General features: G+C 36.7%; 1 protein-coding gene across 5 annotated transcripts in view; it reads left to right on the forward strand.

Annotated features, from left to right (window-relative positions):
- Nucleotides 1–27606, forward strand: part of PTPRM (protein tyrosine phosphatase receptor type M) — a 475841-nt gene that overhangs the window by 130331 nt on the left and 317904 nt on the right. For all 5 annotated transcript variants that reach the window (XM_013130096.3, XM_031052840.2, XM_031052841.2 and 2 more), the window contains exon 3: nucleotides 21131–21396. In XM_013130096.3, the coding sequence (XP_012985550.2) occupies nucleotides 21131–21396 (266 nt within the window). The remainder of the gene's footprint in view (nucleotides 1–21130; nucleotides 21397–27606) is intronic.

The following is a 27606-nucleotide window of genomic DNA, read 5'->3' on the forward strand; positions in this document are numbered from 1 at the left end:
ACTTCATACAAAGCTTCACAATGCATGCTTCTTCTTATGTCAGAATTAAGTTGTGAGAAAGCATGTTTCTAGAAATTGATGCAATTTGTCTGTGATTTTGGGGTTGGTATTTAAGTGCAAATAGTAGCAGATGACACCAGGTTTTGCCCTCATCTGGTATTCTTTGTCTGCAATTCTGAACTTTGATATACAAGACATGTTAATTATAGCACAGTAATTAAAAGTATAATCACTGTTTTTCTTTGTCCAGTACGTTCTTTGTTAAAAGCATTTTGCCTCAAAAATGTTAACGGTCTTTTAAAAGAGACAAATCTCATTGAAAATGAAATTCGTAGGTAAATTTTGAAGTGTCTTTTTGGAATAGAAATGTTTTATTATAAGAAGACAAAACTTCCTGATGGAAGTTGTGAGGATGGCATAGTTAGAACTTGAACAACATGTTGATTTTTAGTAATTCATTGTGTCCCAACCAGGGGCTGAAGCTGAATTACAGTTATCCTGTCCATCCTGACTTCACCTGGGCCTCATTTACTTATGCTAGGCTAGACACATGCAAATGCTCAAAACTATAATTGTAATGGACTTTATTTTGTGAGTATAAATTGCTTGTAATTCAAAATAAGAAAATAAGCTTCTAGGAAAAGAACACAATAAAATAACTTTTCTGTGTCATTCTTTCCTTTCCTGCTCTTTTTTTACTCTTTCCTCTGCCTTCACATCCTTTTTCAGTAACAAAAAAGAAAGAGTAGCCTATTTTGTGTAGTTACTTTATCTTAATTTGGGGGATTATATTCACAACTCTGTTACAGTAAGGAAACGTAAGTGTAGTTTTACTTTGCAGTTCCAGATTGCATATAAGGATGCCTGAAATATTTTTACTTCGAGACTTGGATGGGAATGTATTTCTTAATTTTACTGGGGTTCCTTTAGGGGAAAAGAGAGTTTTTTTTTGGTGGGGTTGTCTCTTTACAAGGAACACACCATATGCCTTAATATTCTATGCACTCAGACAACTGCACTTTCCAAATATATGTATTAGCTCTGGTCAATGCAAGTGGAATATTAAATTTCTTTGCAAAATGACAACAAAAAAGCCAAAACCCTATTAAATCAAAACCATTTCAGTTTTGAAAGGATAAGTCAACCACTTTCATATAAACAATTGTGTAGTGAAGTAGCCTAATGTTTAAATATTGATATGCTAAATATATATATGAGATATTAAATTTTATTACACAATTTAGTAAAAGAAAAAATTCAAGGCAGTAAAGTTGTGTGTACAGTACGGTTGCATAGTGTTGTAGTAGGATTTGTCTCTAAGCTGGGAGGTTTTTTGCCTCTCTAAAATTTGGGGTTTTTTGTCTATTAGAGGTCAGGAAAAGACTAATATGTCTCATGCTGGCCTACCTAAGGGGTGTCCCAGTCTCTAAAGAACTTGCTTTTATCACAGGCTGGATAGGTGCTGCTGGAATAAGCTGACATTATATGCAACTTAATATTGCCACAGTTGAGGTTCCTGCAGTTACCATGTGTATTTTGCCATACATCTCAACAGAGAGAGGAGAGGAGCTGAGATGTTGCTCAGACTTAGTGCTTAAAGGTGAGCTCCTCTTGGAGTAAACTCCTTCTTAATTAGCTACATTGTATGCAAAACACTTGTTTGTTTAAGGATTCAGGAAATGTTTAAATGACCAAGTCAGCATTTTCTGAAACCTTTCTTTAAGTATAATAAATTAAATCAAAAGCAAGACACTTCAGCACACATATGGATTGGGTGGGGAAAGAACAAATACAAGAGATACATCTGGAAAAGGGCGCTTGGAAAAGAACAGAAAAAGTGTGTACTCTTTTTATGGTCTTGAGATTGGTTGGTTGGTGTCAGACAAATGTTTTCCTTAATTTTCTGTTTTCCTGAGTACTCTGTCCATCAGCAATTAGTCTTAAAGTCTAGTTCAAGACAACATCCAATTAATAAATATTGTCCCTTTTTATCTTGGGGTGGGAGTCAGGAGAAGCTGTGCTAGATATGTGCTAGTCTGAGTGGGGCACATTGATAAATCATGCTCTGTGGTCAATAGCACTGGTAGCAGCTGGAACAGAATTTGGAGGGCAAGAGATGTTTCAAAAATAGAACATCCAATTCGATGCTGGAGGAACTAGATCATCATTAAGGTCCCTTTCAACCCTAACCGTTCTATGATTCTGTGATTCTATGTTAACATTCAAGTCTAATGCATAATAAAATTCTCAAAGCAGCTCTTTTAGGTGTTTTCCAGTAGTTTCTCTTTTCCTGGAGCAATTTGAAGTTGAGATGACGCCTTTCTGGGTTGTGTCAAATGAATCCACCTTTCTAATCCTGAAACACCGTTCTTCAGCATTCTGAAATAGAGTGGAATAGCTCCTGCTTTTAGAAGCCTTTCAAGATTATGCCAAGCTTTCAGCTTCTATTTTCCTGTACTACAAGATCATCCTTTGAAAGAAATGTGATGGGCCACACTGCTGTTACTTTCCAGTTTAGAGGTAGCTATATCAGTTCATCCCTGTGATTTCTTTTACTTTTTTTTTTGTTGTTTAACATTAGCATGAAGTCTAAGAGGGCTGTAATGGTTTTGCTTAAGAGAGACAATGGATCTACTAACAGTAAGCAGCTGTCTGGGTAGGGTTAGATTTTCTGTATCAGTTTTCTCACAGTTATCGATGAAGTGCCTCTTTAGCTGTTATATTGCAAACATTTAAAATGTGATGGAAGTGTTTAACTCTGCTGTAACTGCTTTTGCAGAAGACCTGAATCAATAATTCTTGGTTCTTTAGTAAGTGCTACCTTGTGTAACGAATGTGATATTTTAAATGTCAGTGTTGCTTAGGGTTTCATTTCTTACTAAGCTTTGTACAACTGGAGAGGAAGTACATATATTATTATTTCCTGTGGATGAGCTGAGATGAAGCCTGGTTTTCAGTCATTTTACACATGCTTATATGAACTTGACCAACACCTTCCTTCCTCTGTTAGGGAGCAGCAAGGGCTGGCTGCTTCTTAGGAAAAGGGGATTTGGGAGCCAAGAGTGACCCCAGCACAAGCTGTGCCCTCGCAACATCTAAACACAGCTGACAGAGCCACTAATAGGACTCACATCCTGTTAGTGGGATCCAAGGAAAGCCCCAGGTAGAGGGTCCATTTAGAGACCTGGGGCAGGAGCTGAAGGAGAAGGGCCTGGAGACAGGGCTGGGGGTAGGCACTTCTCCATCATTGCCAGGAAGAACAGCAGATCAGTTGGGTCCTCGATTTGTTTTACTGTGTGGCCTTGTAGGGCAGAAATAGAAGTACACAGTAGAAAGGTGTGGACTGCTTTCTGTAGAAGCACTGGTCTGTAATGGCTTAAAGAGCAATTTTGGCTGCAGAGGTAGGCATTGAAATGCTTCCTAGCCTAGCTTCTGCATTCCACCTGATATGCTGCTTGACAGATGTTTCATCAATAATAGCTGAAACAATTCTTTACCCATTTCAAAAAACAATTACATTTGACTGTAACAAAATTTCATGCTATACCTAGGGAAACTAAAGTTTTTTGAAGATTATGCATTAACAAATGTCTCCTGAGAAAAGACCTTTTCGTCCTTCTCTCAGCATGATCTTTTTTTTCTGTTTGTGTAGCGAAACTGGAAAACAGTTTATTCCCATTTTAATTAAGACAAGGGGAAAAAAGAGAAAAAGCTCAGAAGATGGTGTTAGTAAGATGTTTCCTGTGAGTCAACCAATAAATGTGCATTCCCTCACCACAAGCTGATGATCTCTGTATCTCTTAAGCAATATTTGGCATTAGTGAGCATATTACTGTGTAGTAAACAGTCTTCTGCTTCTGGCTTCAGGTAATAATAATAAAATAATAAACTACATATAAACAGCTCGAATGGGCTTGGTTTTAACATACCTGTCAAATGAATAATGGTATGCTGTAAAGTAATTATTTGGACTAATATTACATAGAGAGTATGGTTCAAATTTTTACTAAACCAGAAAATTAATCAAGAACATAGTAATCATGACTAAAAGGTTACTGTTTGTTTTACTTTCCAGAACAAAATGAACTGTCTTTTTTTTGTGGATGCTGTTGTCCCAATTTTTGTTTCAATTCTGTATGAACTGATGATTACTGTCCTTGTTTCATGCCTATCTTGCATACCTAGTGCAAAACAGCTTGTCAATATGAAAACCAGGGCAGGGACTGAGAAAAGTGACATTCACCACTGATGACTGTTTGGGAGAATCATTTATCATGCAAAATAACTGCAAATGCACATAGCCTGGCCCTCATAAGCTGATTTCTTGTTAACTGGCAGTAATAGAATTTGCACTCTTATTTATCCAAGAATGTCAACTGTTTTTCCAGGCATGAATAACAGCTCATAACTGTGGTATCCTGCATAATTTACAGACAATCTTATTGACCTACGCAGGTTAAGTGACTCACTTGAGGTAATGAGTCAGTGGCAGAGTGTGGAATAAAGCTGAGAGGTACTTTAGACTAGTTCATGATTCCTAACAGGATGCCTATGTTGCTTTCCATTCTAAACCACCAATGCTATCTCAAAGTTCGTAGTCCACCCTTTATTTCAATTAAAGTTTTTAAGTTAAAAACAGCCCTAATGAAAAAGCCATTATTAAAATATAAACTTCTTATAATGGATGTTTGAACTTGGCACTGGGCAATTATTCTAAAGCAATGCACTAGAAGCAGTGCAGGTATCCTTGCATATAACAGATGTTGATGTTTTTTTCTATATTGCATATCTTTCTCACTCCAGTGAGCTCCAGCTTGCAGTTGACTCAGGTGAAGTTTCTCTTTATATTAGTGCAAGGCTGGCAAAAGTCCTTGTCATTCTTTAGGGAATTTTGTTGCAGGAGCTATACCTCTTCAGCATTTACCCAATCTTCAGCATTTACCCAAAGACAGAGCATTGTGTCAAGTACTCGAAATTCGAGAGTTTCTCTCGAAGTTCGTTTTGCTTTGCAATCATTTATAAACATTAGTATTCTGATATTACTTGACAACAGTACTAAATGTAATTTTTTTAATTTCTAAGTCTGATCATATGATACAGATTTGCGATATAGGTTGGTTTTGAAGGGCTAGAGATTTTCTTCGGCAATTGAAATTTTTATGTCTCCATTTCCAAGTCTTTGATTTTAGAGATGGAGTCACTGTGCAGATGTACCTGGGCACTAGTCATGCTTTTCAGCATTTTGGGTGGTGATTTGCAAGACTTGGGAATCTCATCTTACCTGGGGTCAATTAGACCATTTTGAGGGTAACAGCTGCAAGCCACATGAAGGTCTATGGGAGAACAAAGCAGAAGGATAAAGAAAAACATATAAATTACAGGGCTTTTAGTAGACTGTGCAGCAGAATGATTCCCACTGGATTTTCTATTAAAATTAGAACTAGTTTTTTAAAAATAGTGAATGTTTATATTACTCTATTATCATATTAGCTAAGCTTTCCTGACAGAACCCAACCCTAAAATACTACTTGTCTGTGCTACCTAAGTATTAAGCCATTGTTAAATAATTACAGTAGTAAGTATTAATACTCCTTGTTCTCAGACAATTAAAAAAAGAAACAAAACAAAAGATTACTTTCTATGGAGGACTGCAGGTTTTCTCTCTTGGTCTTAGTAACCTTATTAACCAAAGTTCAAAAGTGTAAAAGGAGAAGTAGCTAGTCTATAATTGCTATCCTAGCTGAGACAGAAAATCATAATAGTAGAATGACTACGTGTTTGTGCTAGAAATTTGTAAGGAAATGTAAGCCATGGGAAAATATGACTTTAAATCTCTTTGTGGATATAAGCTAAGTATTAGAGAATTTTAGTTATTTCTGGGGGTATGGTCTCTCTTGAAGTGCAAACAATCCTTTCTAGCTGTTTAAACATGTTCTTATACTGTTGTAGGGAATAAAATACTGCTTTTCTCCTCATGCTTGATTAAAACATAATGTCCTGTCAATGATTTTCTTGGGCATCTGAGAATCCTTAAGCAACATTTTTTGTCAGGTTTTTTTCTTCACCCCTTTTTCTTTTCTTTTAATGGACTGAACTAGTGTATTACTCTTTAAAGAAAAAAAGAAAAAAAATCTTTTTAGATGCCATGAAATAAAAAGAATGCTACAGAGAATAGCTGAAGTGCTGTTATTTTGGCTCAACCACTGTCTTTCCATCTGTTAGAAAATCATTTGGGATTTTCAAGGTGTGAAATACTATTTTTGTTGTTTAATGCATGATTAAAATTAATTAATCTAAAGAATGCTTTTTATATGTAAGTTAGCACATGTAATTGGTAGATAGGTAACTGATGCATTCAGTAAGATTGTCAATGCTTTCCATAGCTTTCAGACCCTGACTGTGTGCTTAGATCAGGTCTATGTTGCTATTTGCATAGTGTCACTTCTAATTAAGTTTAAGGCTTCAATCTACATTGTAGCAATCTTCCTGGTATGCATGAGGTCAGGTCAAACCATACAGTGTAAATGCTTCTGTATACGATCCACCTACGGTTTTAGAAATTATGATAGCTGTTGCCCCCGTTAACAGAAATTTAGGAACTGGGATTCAAGACAGAAGCAAAAGCAAAGTTCAGAAATTAACTTCTTTAGTCTGTTAATATATTGAATGCCCTTTCAAACTGATTTAGTTGAAGAAAGAGGGTGACTTGTTGAAAACGGAGAGGGAAGGTACACATGGACATGATTGAGGAAACCATTGACTGAAGAGGTTTGCTCCTAATGGAGCAAAGAAGTTAGGTAGAATGTGGCAGTACAGGAAACTCCAGAAATGTAAAGAAAGAGTTATGCAGATAAACTGTGAGTCTGAAACGAATTTTTGTAGGTGTGAAATAAACATCAGTACTTGTTAATTACAAATAATGAACTAGCTATACTCAAAAACCACATTCTTTTTTTAGGAATACTAGATTTTCATAGAAATAAATAGTTTTTACAGACTCTATTTCTTAAGAGAATTAGGTTTCATAGGTTTTTATTCGTCTCCCAGGTCTTTTCTTCCTCCTTTTGCTTTTTATTCTGAAGGATTCAGAAAAAGTGGTTATGGATTACTGCTGAAAAGTTTACACAGCAGGTATCAAGACAGAAACTTTTCTAATAAAATGTAATGACTTTTTGTCCTGGGTTGAATTGGTGAAACAGGCATGTAAATTGTAATAATTTAAGTAAGTTTTAATGCTGATCTTGGTTTGTTTTAAAATATTTGGTCGAGGAAAAATGAGGATTCTAAGGAAAACAAAAGTTCAAGATTATTCCTGTCCACTTGCTTGAACTAGACTTGCAAAGCTGTAGGTCCCTCCTGGAGTAGCCATTGTCAGAATTTTTGTCCCTGACTTTTGACAAAACAAGGAAATTCATAACACATTCTCCTCAGCTGCCAAACTAGGCTGAAAATTAAATTATTTCATAGTAGCAATATTGCCAGCTCCTACAACTAGAGGAAGTTCTGGCTGGAGGTTTCTCTTTTTTAAGAAAAGGCAGCAGGAGCTTGTGTGTACCATTGGCTCCTTTCATTCATTGCTTTTCCAGTTTTGCAGTGTGGCTTTAGTGACTTTTATTACTGAAATACATGAAAAGGTGACAGACTATTATAAAAAGATGAGAGGAAGCAGTATATTTGTAAGGCTGGACTGATTAATTCTCTCTGACCTCCATTACAATAATGATATCAGCCAATCCACCTACTGAAGTGATAAAGAAGTAGAAGTAATTAAGGTTTAATAAAAATCTCTCTTACATTATTCTTTCAGGAAATTAACTTACACTCTGTTAAAACTCAGTGAGTTTTACCTCTTATATCATGACAAGCCTTATCAAAATGACGAGCAAAGGCTAGGAATAGCCTACATGCATTTGTCTATTAATTTTTCATCACATGGCAAAATCTATGGAGTTACAGTCTGCACAAAAAATCAAGTTTGAATGTTATGAAATGGGTGATGTTGCTGCTTAAGTAAAAAAAAAGTCTTTTAGAGTAAGTATATTACAAATTATTATAAAACTTCTCTCTTGAGAGGCTTACGTAAGAGTAAAAAGAGTTTTTTAGTTACAAAAGTTAGTGCAAACTTTAAACAAGATGTGAACAGCAGCGCTCAGCATCTTAGGCATGACAGTTCATTCTGTGCATAAATGGAGTTCAGTACCATAGTTGCCTGTTGTGCTTCACATAGCAACATGGGTGTCTCAGCAGGCATTTCAGAATATTTGTTTAAAATATCCCCTTACTTCAAGAGATACGTTTTCAAGAATTATATTTCAGATATTTTCAATGTGTTCCGAAGTCTTAATCTCTGAATTTGTAGATCCATAATTGTACAACAGATTAAAAAGATTGCTGATATTTGATGACTAAATGTACATTTGGTTTTTAGCAGACTATTCTCGACTTTCCTGTGTTCAGCAGGTGATAAGAAGCAATAGAGGACAGATGACTTGAAAAAATTACAAGTGTAATACGGAGTGAGCAAGTTAGCAATGTTCAGTGTTAGAATTAATCCAACAGATTTAGTAAAGAATCCAGTTTGCCTGTGGAGCTGAGCTTTTCACTGTGCTTCAGAGAGTTTGTGTTTTCTAAGGGTTTTTTTTTTGTTGTTTATAGTTTTTTTTTCTAGCTTTTCTGAAGAAGGCACCTAGGACTCTTAAGCTGAAATAGCAGCCATCTATTTCAAAACAGGTCAACTTCCAAACTAACTTTAAAAGGTGTATTTATGGTACCATACCTATGACCAGTTTCCCCCTCTCCCCTGCTTTTTTTTTTTTTTTCAATTCTATCCCCATGTTGGTTTTAATAAATAGTTCTAGATGCTGTCTAAAACACACAAAGTACTCTGGAAAGATAGGGACTGTATTATTTTTAGCTTGGCTAAGAACTAGAGTTGTAGGTATTGCTTGTAATAAAGAGTCGAGTAAAAAAATACAAAGACTATAAATGAAATTTTTAGTTTGAGGATGTTCTGCCACTGATATTTCCTTGGCAAATTGTTCCTGGGATGATTGCAGCTCAGTCTTTGAAATTGGTGCACATTTCATTTATCTGAAACTTCACAGCTAAACCAGTTGAAAATATTTGCAAATGAAAGGTAGCCAGCCTTCAAATGATCACAGGAAAAAAACCCAGGAGAAGGAACTGGGGTGTTGCAAGTCTGGTTTTGGTAAATCGAACCAAATTTATATTAGGTAAAATCATCTTATTAGGCAAAACGAGAAGGCAACAAATGAAGGAAGAGAAAACAAATGCAACAGTGTTTTAAGTAAAGCCAAGTTATTTCCTTAAAAATGAATTTATGTCGCTATGTTCTGCATTCCTGCTTTTGACAAGTTGTAGTCTGAATGAAACAGAAAGTTTTTATTATACTGTAAAGGGTAATTGACTCTAGCAATTATTTGTTGTTGGATTTAATTTTTCCTTAAAATTTTAATATAATCTGGTTTATTAGAATGTTTTATAATATTTCTGAAGACTTCTTATAAAATGCTGTTGGAAGTATGGCTTATTTGGTTATGTGAAACAGGCTTTTAAAATACTTCAGAAGATACATTAAAATGGTTCAAATTTGCAGACAAGGAAGGGAAGTTTAAAGGATTTGAAACTTTAAACATATCTTTAATTGAACTAAAACCAAACTACAGTCAGACACAATAAGTCTGTTTGGAAACCGGCTTGTTTTGGTTTTTTTTCATTAATCATAAATACAGAACCTTTACTTCATGAGTGGTTTGACATAGCTGGACCTAAACTGTTGCCTACAATGCTTGTTTTTATGGTTACCTAGGTATGAGGCTCAGCTTCAGGCTGCTTGCTTGTATACAGCAATCTGTTCTTAATATTAGGGTGACAGAAATAAGAAACTGTTAATGTAAAAAACATTAATGATGCGTAACAGGCAGAAGCATTAAGGTGTATTTGTAGTAAAACCTGGCTGTAGCTATCATTATCATGGTTAGCCTTTACCCCCCTGCTTCTGAGAGCATTGCAATGGGGATGGGTTGCTCTAGTGGTGGGTTGCTAAGGAACACTTTATGCCATGCAGCAGTATCACAGTAACTATTAATTGAAAGAAACAGTTGAAATTACAATGAAGCTGGGGAGGGACTTTTTACAAGGGCCTGTAGGGATAAGACAAGGGGCAATGGCTTTGGGATAAAGAGGATAGATTTAAATCTAAATCTAGATATTAGGAAAAATTACCTCTGCCCTGTTGTCTTTTAGTTTGGTTTCTGGTTGATTCTGCTTTATCCTGCCGCATATTTTAAATACATGTAAATACATGTTCCTCTTTCACAGCAGTTAAAGCACTTATTTATCCCTATTCCCCCTTCAGAATCACTCATGCCTGAATATTTAACATCTGGGTTAAATGCTGTCTTGAAAACATTTTCAAGAGTATAAGTCAGCATTGTCCAAACTTGAGCATTGCTACCAAGCCTTAACTTTTTTTACAGACCACCAACCAACCTTAATGTAAAATTTAACTGAAAACACCATACGGAGTGGTGCTTAATATGTTTTCCGCATGGTTCATTTTCTTTCGTTAATTTTGGAATTACAGGTCTACCAAGAAGTGCCTAAATATTGTTAGAAAAAATAGTTTCAGGGCTTAGGAGTCTGAATTTACTGAATTAATTAGCGCTTCCTTCTCAGGGCCAGGGTTAGTTCGGATGCTCTACTAATATACACAATATATATATATATGTGCTAGCATCATTTTACAGCTCCTAGCTCCTGAATTGCTCTTTAGCTACTGTACTTTGTTGACAAATTAGCTCTTATGAAATCAACTCTAGGATTTCTGTATCACTTAGGTATTTTTGAAAATTTGTGTGCATGAATACAGCAGTATTTCAATTAACAATTTTTAAATAAGCTGTGAAATGTCAGGTTCTTTCAACAGCAGGAATTCAGAACTACAGAAAGTATCATGCAGAAACATTATGCATGTACCGTCTCAATTTTTAATCCTATTGAAGCCAAATTAAGTAAGTATCTAAGTGCTTTCCTGAACGATACTTAAGCACATCATTAAACTCTTGTGTTAATTAGGGTCTTAAGCTTTCCTTCTTGGGAAAACCCCCAACCCTGTTGTTCTCTTGAGTGACAGTCTAGTTCCTGGGATTGTGAGCCATGGAAACTGGAAGGCTTATTTCAGTGATGAATCAGGCCCGAATTAATACCTTTAATGCATTTATAGCAGACTAGAATTTGAAAATACAAACACTATCCTCCATGGGACTGCACAGGAAAAAAAGATATGTAGTTCCATGGGGTAAGTATGTTAACTTCATTATGTACACTGATTGTATAATTCAGGGATGTTTTCCACTATATTTAAGGTGGAGATAAGTTGAGACTAGCTAGGACATAGCAAATAGCTGTAGTAGTACATGGCTTAAAACCAATTCCATCTGAGGCTTGGAAAAAGACTCTTTAAAAGAATGAGAAAGAAAATTCCTGCTTTATCAGTGTGGAGATGGCTTTGGCAAGTCTGCCTGTTGCCACAGTGAAGGAAATTATTGTGTGAATAAACACTGATAAATTGGCAACCTGCACAGTATTCATTACTTGTGATGTGGTCTGTGATGTAATCTCTTCTAGATAAGAGCTTTTAAAGACAGATTGCACTGTTGTGATTCACATGCCTAGAATAAAATAGTTGAGTCTTTTTTTTTTTCCTTCCTGGAATGCCAAGAAGGTTGTTTTTTTATTATTATTATTTTTTATTTTATTATTCTATTCTTTTTTCTGGTTTTTGTTGCTTTTTTTAAAGGCATTTTATTTTAGAGGTGAGATTTCAAAATTGTGGAATTAAGTTAAGTATGCTCTTGACACAAATATGATCCTTACGCCTTAAATTATTTTTTATGTTTTCATTTGTCATGTACTGAAACCCTATCATGTAATCCTGTCATAAAAGTTAGGCCTTTGTTAACTAATACATCTGTACTTTTTATTTGCTTTAGCATTTGGAAATCAGGTAGGAAAAAAGAAATCTGAAGTCTTAAGATATGTCACTCTTCTCTCTGTCATTGCTAAGTGTAGTAGAATCCCTAAAAGAAGAAAACCTAAGTGAAATATGGCTTTCTCTACCAGTTTGTAGAAAATGCTGCCAGCAGCTTCTTTGGCAAAGGTAAAAGTGCATTAAAAAAGAGAGAAAGATATTCTGGAATGGCAATGTAATGGGTCTCTAATTCCCATGCAGCGTCGGTCCAACTAATGCACTATTCCAAGCTGATATACACACACACAAATATAAATCTTGGTGTAGACCAGAGTTAAATTCCATTTCAAAAGCAGATTTTGAACTCATGGTGGTGGGGTTTTGGTTGGTTGGTTGGTTTTAATTTTTTTGGGGGGGGGATGGTAGTGTTGTTTTTTGCCTTTTTTAAAAAAGTTTTTTTAAGTTTGGTTTGTTTTTTTTTTCTTTAACTGTTGTGTAGTTGCCATGGGGCACATGAGTGCTTTTATGCTGATATAATACAGTGCTTTCCTGTGGATACGTGGACTCAAGAGTAAAGGTTCTGCACCATCCTGTTGCTCATCAGCTAAACACAGGCTCTGATGTGCTTAATATTTTACCCTGCAAGCCTTACTTAAGGTCTCAGAAGTGTTTCTGTGGAAGAAAAATGCTGTGAATGCTAATCTAAATTAATTTGTAGTATAACTGGGGAAAAAGCTCACTACTTGTGTTTTGTAGTTTCAATGAGTGATCTGGTTCACAAAAACAAGCGAACAAATAAAATATAGAAATATCTTCTAGGGAAGCATCTCTGATTTTACTTACACGGGTAAGCTTCTAGTTTCTGAGTAGGATTTTTTATGTGGAAGTGAAAGAATTGAATCTGTATATGGGTCCTGCTAAGGGAGCTTTCAGATGAATGTATTAAGCAGATGATGATTCAGAAGATTATGTTAAGCATTACATTGTAATCTACTGCAGATCTGTGAAGTTGGTTTTGGTTTTATTCTGCCCTGTTCTTTAGATAAGGTAGATTTCTTGTTGAGTTATCTTTATTCACACTCATTAAACCAGTAGTAAATTACTCCAGTAACAGAATGGCCCTTGAGGCTAATATGCTTCTTAAATTACTGGTATGTCAAGATTTCAGAAGGTTCTGTACTGTAGGATTTGGCACCATAGGCAATACAGTAATGTTTTGTTTTCTGTCTTACAGACAAGCTATCAGACTTTTGGGTAAAATTCGAAAAACGGATTTCCTTTTCTTGTGCTGTGTTACTGCAGATACTAGTCTGTGTAACAACTTAGTAGTAGTTCACACACCTGATAATATTATGATGACAGTTTGCCTTTATTACTGGTTAGGAAATTCGTAATGGGCCAGGTGGCAGTTTACTTTCCAGAAAATATTGTATGCAGAAAGACAGTCTGCTTTTAAGTGAAATGTAACTAACTTATTGCTGGGGTGTTCTGAAGTTTGGAAGGGTATACCAAGGTATGATCATTAGTCGAACATTAACCTAGCAACCTAAAGCTGAAACAAAATTGAGTTTCTATAAAAGTTGTACAGCTCACTATCTTTGGGCCTTCAGAAGCTTTTTGGTTTAACCTCTCTGTTTAGCAAACCTTTCAGCCAGTCATCAGGAAGGGAGAGGAGCACCAGCAGCACTTAACCCTGTTCTTGGAGATGGCCCTTATTATATTTACTTCCCCAAAGCTGTTAGCTGAAGAGTAACTGGTTTACCCCAGGAGCTCCCCTGAAACATGTTAAAGCTGATTTCTGCTTATCTCCTGAGCATTGTTTCTTAAATGCTGAATTCTGTGGTTGAATGGTTTACAAAAATAACAACTAATGTTACTAGTGGTTCAGCAATTTTGCTTGTTTGCCCTCACTGTGTGTGCAGCACACAAAGAAGTAAAGCTGGATTGGGAAGGAGCAAGCATGGGAAAAATAGAGGGATAAAGGGATTCAAGAGGTTCATGAAGTGTAAAATACCTGACCACTCAGTGTACTGGTGTGACTCTGCCTGATGCTCGATCACCACAGACTGTCCTGTGTTCTTATTAAGTCCCATTTCTAGCATCTAGTTTAATGCTGATTCAAAGAGAATCTCACTAGCAGAACCTCATCCCTTGTTTACTGGGATTTCTTCATTAACAGTTGCTTCAGTGACTCAGGCTTTAATACACTTGATGTGCTCTGTTATGCTGCTCTAATAATTTTGTTTACTATGTTAAGTACTTTACAGAGGTCTTTTATATCTTTAGCTGCTCTCTTTTTCATCAATACTTGCAATCCCCACCATCTGTAAACCCAGACTATTTTTAGCAAGACCTGTTTGTCAGTTGCCATGTTGATTGTTACTATTTCTATTCTTATCCTTTAGTTCAGTATTCACTGAATCCTGTGTTTTGACTTTTCTTCTTTTGTTTAGGATAGATCTAGCAGATGTGTCTAGCAAGCCTCTTCCAGTCTCACTGCAGGTGCACAAACTAAAGAGTCAACTGGTGGAGCTGTGTCTTGTTAAGAACAGACAAGGCTAAGAAGATCTGTGAGCGTAGCCCTTGGAGGCAGGGAGACTTTTTGCTAAACAAGTTTTATTCTATTTGTGAGATTGGAAACTTCATCTTATTTCCCTGACAACAGAAGGAACATGCAAAAAATGCTTCATGCACATATATTGTCATTTTGTGTGTGACAAATGAGGTAGTGATTCAAGGAGTCTTTTAAAATTCTTTTTGCGTGTGTGTTATATGTTCTGATAAGTCTATGGTTGGTAACAGTGTGCTTTTTACTCAGGGACAGTTCTTTGAAGGGAGAAGAGAGGATTTCTTCTTTGAGAGCACCTGGCCGTAGGAGAAGCTTTTCCAGGGAAGAACAGGGCAAGCAGTAGTAGATGTGCTAAATGGGGAGCTCACACTTCGAGAGTTTTCTTAGAGTGATGGGGAAGAGATACAAAACCAGGCCAGAGACTATGAAAAGAGGGCAGATTTTTCTCTTGACCCAGAGGAGAACAAGTGGTGTTCATTGAAACCATAGAGGCTATTGAAAGTTGCTAGTGTGAGAAGCAGCTCTGGAGGGAAAGGGCCCTTGTTGCAAAGACACAGTTGGGCAGAAAAGGTATTTATTTTCAAACAGCTGTATTTTATCTCTCTCACCCAAAAGAATCTGGGTTGTCAGACAGAAGAGAGTTTGTTCAAGTTTATGTTCTAAGAAAACATCATTTCTTCAAAGCCCTTTCTGTATTTTTTCGTGTGTTCACTTTAATGAAAAGGTGCAGACAGGTCTGTCTCATGTTTGAAATCAAGTCATAGGATAAAACTTAAAAAATCCAGCTGTTAAAAGGAATTAGTCACCTTTAAAAAAATTCATCTGACTGCATCATAAACATTCTTTGAGAAAACTTGAAAAAAACTTTGTGTACCATTTGTGGGAAGATTCTTTTGTTATTTTTACAGATCAGTTTACTGTTTTAACAGTTTATAGCACAGTTCTCACTGGCTGTAGGAGCTACTGGTGGAGCTGCCAGAGCATTTCGTGTTAGGCCAAACATGGGATGAGAGATCATACAGAAATGAAAACAAGAATGCGCAAGCAGCACTGATGTTTATGTGCAGGTACCAACTGCTTGGTGTCTGGAAGTGGTGCACATGAGCAGAAGTTCCAGCTTCTTTAGGTACTGCTAGTCATGCTTTGAGAGATTTTCCAAATTACAGGCGCTCCATAATTTTCAAATACTATTTGAAAATCTATATTCCTTTATGTGTAACATTAGTAAGTAGGAAAAAATACTGAAGACAAAACCTCTTCTGTTTGCTAGGTTTGGGGATTAAAATCCAAGGCTGGCTTTTATTAAATTCAGGTCTTCTGCTTTTTGCAATACTTCCAAGACAGTCCATGCACGTGTTTATAAAGTATAATAAATAAAATAACATATACATACACATATATAGGGAGAGATAGAGAGAGACTTTGCCTTGCCTGAAAGTGGGCACTTGAGCCTTGCAGTTCATCCGCATATGCACAGCAGTTCCATTATCTTGGACAGTGACATACTTAGTCTTGGGCACTCAAAGTAGTCACACTCAGTGGTATTTTATTGGTAAAAGACAGCTGCCCCTGTTTGTGTTGGCAGTAGTATTGGCTGGCATTTAGGGAGTCCTCATTTGTTAATAAATGTAACCCTTTATATCCACCTTATCACAGCATTTTTGCTACCTTTCAGCCTTACAGAGATGTTTCTGCACCTGAAGGGTATTTTGTTAATAAGGTACTGCATAGAATATCTGTTCTTAAAATCAGACTTTCTGCTTTCCATGTTTTTCAAATATTGAAGGTCAGAATCGACCAATACTGATGCCTAAATAAGCTAAATGCCACTACATTGACACAATAATAAATATAATTCTAAATGAAATCACAACAAGATTGTGTCTATAACTTATATACATCATAGAATACTGGAATAGCTTGGGTTGGAAGGGACCATCAAAAGTCATTTAGTCTAACATGCTTGTGATGAGCAGGGACATCTTCAGCTAGATCAAGTTGCCCAGACACACATCCAGCCTAGCTTTAAATGTCTCCAGGCATGGTGCATCTACCACCTCTCTGGGCAACATGTGCAAGTATTTTACCACCCTCCTCACATCCAGCCTGTATCTCCCCTTTTTTAATTTAAAACCATTACTTCTTGTCCTTTCGCAACAGGCCCTGCTAGGAAGCCTTTCCCCATCTTTCTCACAGGCCCTTTGTAAGAACCGAAATTTTGCAGTAAGGTTATATCTGTTTCACAGTCTGGAAGGAAAACTAATCATTTGTCCTCAACCATGAATAAGATTGGTGAAAAATGAATAAAGTAGCTTTCTTTACTCACTAGTCACATTTTCTTCATTCGTGACAAATGATATTGCATTCAATTTCATTGCATTTGACATTCCAAATATAAAAAGTGTCTCTTAACAAGGTGATGTGACATGGTGAAAACCTGCAGAAGTGAGTGGATATTTTCACTTCTGCCATTTCCATCATTTTCATAGGACAGTACGTTGCTTTTCCAGTTGCCAGTTTTGGGTTTTTAATTTAAACAAAGATTTCTTTTTTTCCCCTCCACTTCTTGTGTCACTCTATCTTTTGAGCATTTTTTTGTGTACAAAAGTTTATTTTCCTCTGTGCTTACTTCACAGAAAATTGCCATTGATGCTAATGAGAATCATCAGGATGTTTGATTGCCCATTTACTCTGGAGCAACTCTAGTCTGTATTTTCTTTTGCACGTATTGCACCTCCTTAGAATTAATATTTTAATGAACCAAATGTTTGCTGAATTACTGCTGAAACATTCTTGCAGTAAGGAATTGTAAACAACGACAACAACTGTAGCAAATTCATCAGTTTGATGATTTAAACCCTCTGGGTAAAATGATGAAACATGGGTGATTTAGCAAGTTTGTGGATTAAAGAAGCCTGAATTTAAAGGATGCTGAGTACCATCAGCTACCTTGTATTTTATTCTCAGCTTGATTTCAGTGTGTACTTTCAAACTATTAAATTGCATGTAGTGCCTAAATATAGATCTAACCACTGAACTTACTACATCACATTTAAACTTTTTGACTGAAGAAATATCATCATCCATATGTTCAAACATGAAAGTACATCTAGAGAAATTAGACATTTTAGAGGAAATATGTCTATAGTAGTATGTGCACTTGCTATCTCTTATAAATGAATACTGAATTGATTATAATTTTATGTTTTCTTGTTGAATCATTTTTTCCTGGCAGATAACTTGTTTCCTAGTAGATATACCAGTGAATAGATGCAGTTATATTTTGTATGCATTTCTTATGTGCTCAAATATGTGATAAATGATTCTGGAAAAGTGATCCACCATAAGAAAGTATGCCATGGGCTTTTTGGGATTTTTTGGTGTTTTTTTCCCCCCCACACACCCCAGTCCAATCACCCTTTTTTTTTTTTTTGTCAGTATTAAGTGTTTATTTGTGTATTTATTTTATCCACATGCTTTAGATTTATATAACCAGCTGGAATAGCATTCATTATTCAGCAATCCTTTTAACAGATGACAACAGTAAAAGCTGAAAGAGGAAATTTCCACGTAACTTAACACTGAAGATAAGTTGACTAGATTAAAAAAAAACCCCACCATTGTAAGAAAGACTTCAATGCATTCAATTCACTACTTTCTGTATGCAGACAGTGTAGCTTTAACTAAAACATATGTGATGATTTCTGTCTAATGATTATGCCATGTAATTTTATTACTTTTTTTTTTTTCTTTCTTGTTGGGAGATCCACAGTTAGGTGTAGAAGCTGAGTTGATCTTTATCAGAATTCCCATGTCATGTAAAACAGATGCTGTCAAACAAAATATTGAATTCCTTCATGAGATGGCAGCCTTTCAAAAACAAGGGCTAGTAAACAATTAAGGCACTTACTGAGGGCTTGCATGAAATTTATTACAGAATCATAGAATGCTTTGGGTTGGAAAAGACATTAAGATCATCTAGTTCCAACCCCCCTGCCATGGGCAGGGACACCTCACACTAAACCATATCACCCAAGGCTTCATCCAGCCTGGCCTTGAACACTGCCAGGGATGGAGCATTTACAACCTCTTTGGGCAACCTGTGCCCGTTCCTCAACACTCTAACAGTAAAGAATTTCTTCCTTATATCCAATCTAAACTTCCCCTGTTTAAGTTTGAACCTGTTACCCCTTGTCCTGTCACTACAGTTGAACAAGACTGGTCCCAACACTGATCCCTGAGGGACACCACTTGTTACTGGTCTCCAGCTGGACACTGAGACATTGACCACAACTTTTTGCATGTGGCCATCCAGCCAATTCTTTATCAACTGGGTTGGCCATCCATCAGATTGATGTCTCTCCAATTTAGAAACAAGTATGTTGTGCAGGACAATGTAAAATGGTTTGCACAAGGCCAGGTAGATGACATTAACTGCTCTACCCCTATCCATCAGTTCCGTGGCCCCATCATAGAAGGCCACCAAATTGCTCAGGCAGGATTTCCCCTTAGTGAAGCCATGCTGGCTGTCACGAACTGTGTTTTCTTTTTGTTTGACCTTGATGAAACCCATAAAAATTTGATGAATTACTTCTGGATTTTAGATTTACCAATATGCTGGTGGTTGTGTATACCTGAGACTTCTTGTGTGAATGTTTCATGTTTATCTGGCCCAGAGTGTGTTTCTGCTGATTATGGCCTTCTTACATTTTAGATTACTGAAGCATAGTAAGAAATAGAATGTTGCAGATGTGTGTGCTGTAGATTTGAGTATAATGTAATCAGAAACTTTTAGAAAACAGTGATTGCATGGAAAAGCACATGGATCTTGCCTTCTTTCTTTCTTTCCTTCTGCTAAACTAAAAATGAAGTTTTCTCTAGGAAAGAATGGATACTCGCTCAATGCCTTCTATTTGTGTTACCTATGATTAAGGATATCTCCCATTATGTTATAATAGCAGTCTATAAATTTAGTACAGAGTAATGCCTTTTAGGAAGTTAAATACTCAAATTTCACAGTTAATTTCCTTTTTTTTTTCAACTTTATGAACTCAGTTATTTCCTCTGGAATGAAAATTAATGAGAAGTTATGCTTGATAAATAAAGTAACTGCAAAACTGTACTATTGAATAGGTAAATGTATTTCAGATAAAGGTGCAATCTGGACCAAGGCTCTCTAAACACATTCCATTTTGAGAAATGGCTGAGGAGGCTGTATCTCATTAAAATTCTAAGGTATCATCACCCATCAAAGTAAAATAATAATAATAATACAGAAAACCAACTAAAGGGCTTAAAATTGTTTTCTAATAACTGTTTGAGAAATGTGTGTGCTTATGTATTTATGGGAGCAGTTAGCTATGCATTCATAGCATGCAATTGCAACAAATCCATTTCTTGACTTTTATGAAAAATGTAGGGTTTAAATTACCTCATGCATTTTATTGATGCTTTTTCTTTCCAAAGTAGACATTGTGTTGAATTTTATTTCCTTCTGTGATATCATAGTATATGTATTAATAGAATTATTTCCTTGTGATTTGTTCACCCAGAAATATTAATGTCTTGAAAATCATGTTGTATTTTTTAAAGTGATGTCTATGCAGTCATTCAAATTCTTTATTCGCATGCGTTCTGTAACATGCTTATTTTGAAGGTAAACATCAATGAAACACATTAATAACACTGAAAAATAGGGCATGAATTGACTAGCTGTTCATGTGACGGTTGTTTGAATGTAAGTCTTTGAACTCTACCTTCACATTTCTTGTTTGATGCTGAAGTTGGGACCATAGTGTAACATTCACACCCACCCCCCTTTTTTTTTCCTCCCCTACGAAGTTTATCAGTTTGCTGAGTATTTTCATCTGTTCCTTTTTTTCTCAGCTCTTGAGGGCAGGGCACAATTGTCACAATCAGTAAGGATGTAGCTGGTGATCAATTAGAGTAAGGCTAAGGAATTGAGAACACTTTAGACTCTGTCTACATCATATACTGCATTCCACCATCTGAGCACAGCTGCAATTGTTTTTTTTTCCAGACTTCTTAAATCTATCATCCCAGAGGTGCTACTGCTATCGTTGATGGGCACAACCTTAGCCAGTGGCAGGTCTGCTTTGGAGATAGCTGTCATTGGCTCTGTCAGTCACAGGGGAAACTTGTAGCAGCTTCTCACAGAAGCCACACCTGTGTTTCCTCCACTACCAAAACCTTGCCAAACAAAACTCAATAAAGGGCCTTCATATAGAAATGCTCATATAGTTGAGACCTACAGTAGATTCTCTTTTAACATGTAGGTTCAGCGCCGTGCAGATCACTTTAGTGTTTGCAGTCTCTTTCTTTGTCCAACTATAAATAAGGATTCTAATGCTTACAAGATTTGAAAAAGTATCTTGAGGTTCTCTAATATAAATTGAGATTTTAAATACCTACCGAATACAATTACTGTTATGTTAGTAGAAGCAAAGCAAAATGTCTTTGGGGTGTTTTTTTTAATGACCCTTTAATTGCAGATCACCATATTAGGGGGAGGATAATAAAGAAATTAAATGAGTGACTTTGTTTTGCAGGTTCTTTCATGTTGGTGAATACATCTGGGAGATATGCGGGACAGAAAGCTCACCTCCTGCTGCCCCATCTGAAAGAAAATGATACACATTGTATAGATTTCCACTATTATGTTTCAAGCAAGACTGGATCTAGCCCTGGCACTTTGAATATATATGTGAAAGTTAATGATGGTCCTATTGGTAGCCCGATCTGGAACACATCTATCACTGCTGCTTGGAACAGAGCAGAACTTGCAATTAGTACTTTCTGGCCCAATTTTTATCAGGTATGCTTTACTTTTTATGAATTTTTGTTTCTCATAATAGTTACCTGGTTCTTAATCATAATGTTGACTTTAAATCAAAATATTTTCTCTATTTTTTTATCTTTATCTTAATTATTTTTTATAGCTAATGCTGATTGCTTTTACATATATGTGGTTGTGTTTATATGTTTACATCTATTTTTAGAAGTCTATGAAGTGTGTGCACAAACACATTTTAAAGTTAGATGAAATAGTTATATTGAAACTATGTAGAAATGTTGACATTGATGTCAGTCAGTTGCATTTGTTTCCTTAGGGATGCTGGAATTGAATGCCAGTAGATTTGATTGCAGTAGTACCCTCAAGTTTGATTTAGATCATCAATAGTTGTTGCTTTAGAACCATCATAATCATTTGATACCTCAGTTTAAGTCTTCAGTTTGAATGCAATGTCTGTTTGGTTTGCCCAATAGTAAAATAAAAATAGAAGCAACTTAAACCATGACACTATTGTAGGAATAGTCTTCTGATTACATCTTGAAGGTGTGGAAGTCCTCTTGACAGTTCCTAAGGGTGCTGCTTTTCTGTAGGAAAGTTTACAGATGATACAATTATTAATTGTTGCATAATAGTTTAACAGTTTTCTCCTTCTTCCCATGAAAATACAGTCTGTCTCCACAAGCAAGTAATTTGGTGTAATAACAGCATACCAGTCAATCAAAGATGTTATTGGGGCTCCTCTCATCTTCACTTGCAGTTTGGAAAGTTTGGGTTGGATTTTATTTGGTCCTGTGCACCAATATGGTTTGAAATTTTCTGAAGAAAAGCTGTCCCAAAGATGGAGGTTCTTTGACTGCAGACCTCCCTAGGAAGTACAGTATTGTCATTCCATAGTGTTGTTCCAGGGGTGACAACATTTTAATACCTACATCAATACCCTGATTATCAATGTCACAAGCAGCAGAGCTTTGTTTCTGTTCTTGCATGTGATGCTTATGGTGACCAGGTGTTTGGTGCTCTATCATACTCTCATTATGGTATGGCAATGTCCACTGCAAGGTTCTTTAGGGGGATTATAGTGGACTTTTTTTCTGTGGCTGTAGCAGCTGTTCTGTAAGGGTGTCTCAAGTGAACTGAAAATATTCCTTTTTGAACGTTTTTACATATAAGGAAAAAGCACACTGAAGAACTTTCTGGAGTCTTCCCTCTGTGATTGTTTCAGCCACAATCAACATAAAAGTCCTGGTTCCAAAAGATGAGTTTGGAGTACCTAGCCCATCTTATTCTTGGAACATGGGATAAGTGGCAGTGAGTGCAATATTTGCAGACCCAAAAGAGCACACTTACTCTTCTTACATCAGATAGTGTGTTCCTAGGTTGTGTAGGGGGTATTTGCGGGGTCCATATTTGCATGCTGTGCTGTGTCTGAAGTGGCTAGGAATTGCTACATCATTGGAGCTTCCTGAGACAATTCAGGGTAAATTTACGGACATCTCAGCAGACTTCAGTGGGAGGAGGCATGATGTGCATCTTGTATAATTGGTTGCAGGCTTGATAAGTGAATACTGGCAGAAGGGCAGACATATTAGCAGAATTGAGGTTTACCTCAGGATTTTGGGAGCAGCTGTGTGCTACCTGCCTCTCTGGAGCATGAGACTGTATCCTGATTGCTGAGTCCAAGCTTGATTTAGCCACATCTTTACATGTTCCAGGGTGAAAGACCAATGTGTGTTTTGTTGTCTGTCAAAGTTCAAGGAGTGTTTGCACAATGCACTTAATCTTATGGTTTAGTTTTAGGTAGTCCTGTGAAGAGCAGGAGTTGAAGTCAGTGGTCCTTATGGGTCCTTTCCAACTCAAGATACTTCATGACCTTACTGGAAGACCCCACATTACCAATTTTATGCAAATGTTGAGAACGCCCTCCAGTGATGCCAAATAGCCTTCCTGTCTTGACTGAAATAATAAGGACCAGTCTTATTATTAGCCTCAGTAGTTGGTGGGAGTAGAGCATCCAACAGACAATTTCATGGCTGACACTGGATATAATTCTGGGCAGTTTGTAGCATGGGATGCACTGGAGGGTTTGGTGAGCATGCTGGGTGGTTCAGGAGTGCTGTGTATATTCATTTCACAGACGCTGGGTGAATGTGTGAATGTGTCACACATGCCTCAGTATGGCCTCTGGAAATACAGATTTTTTTTTACATAGTCTTTCTCTTTCTGAGGAATGTATTAAGTAATTTTCTTTGCATTTGCTGCATGTAGTCTGAAATAATACCTCCTTGGGTGTCACAATTTAGCTGATGTGCCAGAATGTCGTATGCTATAGTAAATCCATCGCAGTCCAAGGAATTGGTGTAAAATAGTGTAACTTCACTGGTTTCACTGTAGATAAGCTCATTTATTCTTGAGGAAGCTCTGTCTCTGTTTTGACAGGTTATGGTCAATTGTCTTCATTTTGTTTTCTCCATTCTCTCAGAAATCTGTGATGCAATTTCCTTACTCGCCCAGTGACACTTGCAATTTCTCATTGTTTCTGGATTCTTTTTATGTTTTCATGCTTTCCCTTCTTCACAGGGTCTATTTTGGGGGGAGGCAGGAAGTTTGCTGCATGCAGCTGGGAGAAGGGCAGGGAAAGGAGAAGAGGTGTATGTGGGTTTTGTAAGAATGTGTGTCTAAATTAGGTGAGAGCTCAGATGACTGAGTAGGTAGGAGAAGGCAGAGGGCCCATCTGACAGGTGTCGAGCAGCCAGGTCTGTTTCCTGAGCTTCTATTAATTTGATTCCAAACTCTGACCTCTTTTGGCACAAATCCACATGTTTATCACATAACCTCCAAAATGTACAAGACTTCCTCCCATGGATTTTCTGAAGCTGCTCTCCTTATTAAACAGAATAAAGAAAAATCTACGAAAAAAAATGTAAGGAATGATAGGGCCATGTTAAATTTGTATATGAAAGCTGGTAGTTTCCCAATGAATAACCTTCAGGAACACACTCAGTGTTAGTACAAGAAGGGACAAAGCAATGTAAAAATTTGATGTTCTTTGTTGTTTTTGTATCACATATCCACATAGACGTCTGCATGTTTGTGAATGCCTTATAATTTTGTTCCATTAGTAGGACACCTACAAGGTGTCTATCTGCAAGTAAAAGCAAAATGTACTTCAAAAACCTGAAGACAAATCACATGTGGTAACTTTTCAGAGTTATAGTACGTGTATAATTTGGGATGTTTAAAAACACAGTGGCGGTCTGTTTTGCTGTTGATTCATGAAAAACATAGGCAACTCCCACTAGGTAGCTGACTAGAAATTAGATTGTGAAAAAGTGAATTAGATTGTGAAATGTGGAGTGGATTTTAATCCAACTTGTAAAGATTTATTTCTTTAAACTGTGTATTATTAACACATAAGTGCAAAGCATTCAAAAGATTTAATAATTAACAGTATTTTATTATTGTAACACCAGTTACCCAAGCTTGTTAATACCTTTCAGGTTGGGTTTCCATTTAGAATTGACTATTTGGAAGTACAGTCTCCGAACAAAGTAATTGATTTCTTTTAATGTGCACTTTTCCTTTTAATAGGTAATTATTTGTGTAGGTTTCACCCCATATGAAACCTGTACTACATATATAAATCACAATGATAACCGGCATGTAACAACAGTAATTGTAGTTTAATTACTGCTTATTTAAACTTAAATTGTCAAGCATTCTTGTGATTAAGGATATGTTTCATTCTATAATTAATGTAAGTACTGCTGCGTAACATCTACCATTGACTTTAGGGTACGTCTGCGTTGCAGTCCAGTTACTGATTACAGCATAGCGATAGTAACATAGGTTCAAGCTGCCAAACACCTTCTGAGGATTAAAGAAATCAGTACAGCTTGTTCTTTTCTGCTGGGCCTCCTGGTCTCTGAGCTATTTGTTTCTAAGTAGCTAGGATACTTCTACAGGAGCTAGTCTTATTTCTGTATTATAGAATCCTTTTAGGAGTGCTCCCCAGAGAGAGCATTGCCTTCTTCTTTTTATCATTGGTCACAGGAGAAGTTTGTTTTGCTGAGCTATTTTCTACTTGGTGCATCTTAAGCAAGAGAATCAAGGAGTTTATCATGCCATTAGAGAGAGCCTCAAACAAAATAAGGCTTCACATAATTACTAAGACCTTCACCCTCCTTACTTGAATAGAATTAGGATGTACGCAGAAAAAGAGGATTAAATACTGTGTAGATTTCTATGGGTAATAGTGAGCTGGTTTTTACATTCTTGAGGAGCAATCTCAGTAGGTTAAGAAGCATTAAAATTGATGCTTGAAATGTGAGTCCTGAAAAGACTGCTCCCTAGTGAGGAAAGGGTTGGAAGTCTTTTGGGGTTTGTTGTTTTATTTATTTTTTTTCCCTTGTTTGGATGTTTTAGCAGAAGGAAAATCTGTTGGTTTCAGTCTTGTTTCTTGCTTCTTGTGTCTTTAGTGTGTTTTTTTTTTTCTTTCTCTTTTTTCTTTTTTTTTTTCCCTTTAGGTTAGGTAATGATTGTCAGAACAATTAGTAGTATTTAAAATATATTTTACGTTTTCGAAACATTGCAGTTTTGGAACTTTGTAAAATGCAAAATGTCTCTACTGGATCGAGTCTGGTGAGTGGCTTGCGTTCCCTACTCCTGAAGCAAGCAATTTGGAGCAGCGCTATTGCAAGTTACACACCTTCCGCCTATCAGTTTTTATATTTTGCATCACTTGCTTTGTACTTTGTACTTTTCTGGGAGCCAGGTATGGCAGCAGTGAGCTGAAACAAATCTTGATTAAATAGAACAACAAACACTGCAGTTTTAAAATCCAGAAATGGAATTGAAAGGATTAAAAATAGCTTCCAGTGAAGTAATACTACTCTCTATGACACTGTATGTTCTTTAAACATAAATTCCTATGAAGCTGGAATGAGGAAATAGGGTAAGAGGCTGGCAGTAATTCCTGATCTTTTTCAGTAAGGACACAAAGGAGTTACAGTATCACTTCACACAGAGATGAGATTTATCCTTTACCATTCTGACACTTTCTCTTGTAAATTAGGAGTTTAGGGAATATGAAGCAGTATATCTAACCTACCTTTTCAAATCTGGTCTTAAACTTTCATTTGTTCCATAACCTGCTTTTTACATGCTTTGCTTGGAGTTTGGCTCATGCAAAGTACTTAAGTCATCAGCTAGGACTGAGAATTAAGCTTCTTGTGCAGTAAAGGTCAGGCTCACATTCTCGTGTGTTGTGTGTGTTGCATTCAGCTGGGTGCACACAGTTCCTGAACTGTGCTTTGAACTCAAAAGAAACTTTGAAATGCATATTGCATTTTGAATCACCACCCTGTGTCAGGCATCTTAAATAGTTCTTCTTCATTGAGTTGGGTGATTTGTGAGTAGTTATTCTGAGAAAGACGTGACCGTATCAAACCTCATACCTAAATTTAAAAACCACAGCAATCTAAAAATGGCCAAGAGTAAGCAGGTGTGAGCATTTTGTCATATACACAAGGCTCTTATTTTCTTCAGTCTGTGGTTTCTAAACCAAGAAAGCTTCTGGGCATTCAGTAGAGAAATGTAAGATGACAACTGATTTAGAAACAAATACAGACAAGATTTAATAAGTCTTAATGTCAAGAGCTCAGTTTTCAGTGTTGCTCAGCTGTAAGAGGTTTCTTTGGAGTCTCACTCACCACCAAAGTGTTTAATGGGCTTGAGTGCTTGTGTGAATGGTGAATGGTAATTGTGCAGGAGTGAGGGGTTGGGAGGGAAATGGCATGAAGCGAACTCCCAGCTAGGGAGACCTGAACACATATTACACAGCCCAAGTCAATAAGCTGGGATGGGTTTCTGTGGGGCCTGGGAAGGCCAGGAACCTCCCATGTCTTTGAGGCAGCAGTTGTACTGTTGGTAAAGTGGGTAGTCCTAGGACAGGTCAGAAGGGGCCAGAAGAACTCAACCCACATGTACAAGACAATGCCAGCTTTCTGGAGAGAAGCTGTTCCCAACACGTTGCAAAATATAGTCAAGGAAAGGCTGTAGCAGCATGTACTACATCACTGTCCCCTTACTGGGGGTCCAGGGAAGCAGGAGTGCAGCCTGACGTAGAGTAGCTTTATGAATACACCTTTCTCTATTGTTTTTGCAAAGTGCTATTTTAAGTCCTGTGAAGTACAGTGTGTTTATATTAAGTACAATCCACCTTTTGACTGAAGG

This window comes from Melopsittacus undulatus, chromosome 1 (genome assembly GCF_012275295.1).
Source record: "Melopsittacus undulatus isolate bMelUnd1 chromosome 1, bMelUnd1.mat.Z, whole genome shotgun sequence".
Lineage (NCBI taxonomy): Eukaryota > Metazoa > Chordata > Aves > Psittaciformes > Psittaculidae > Melopsittacus > Melopsittacus undulatus.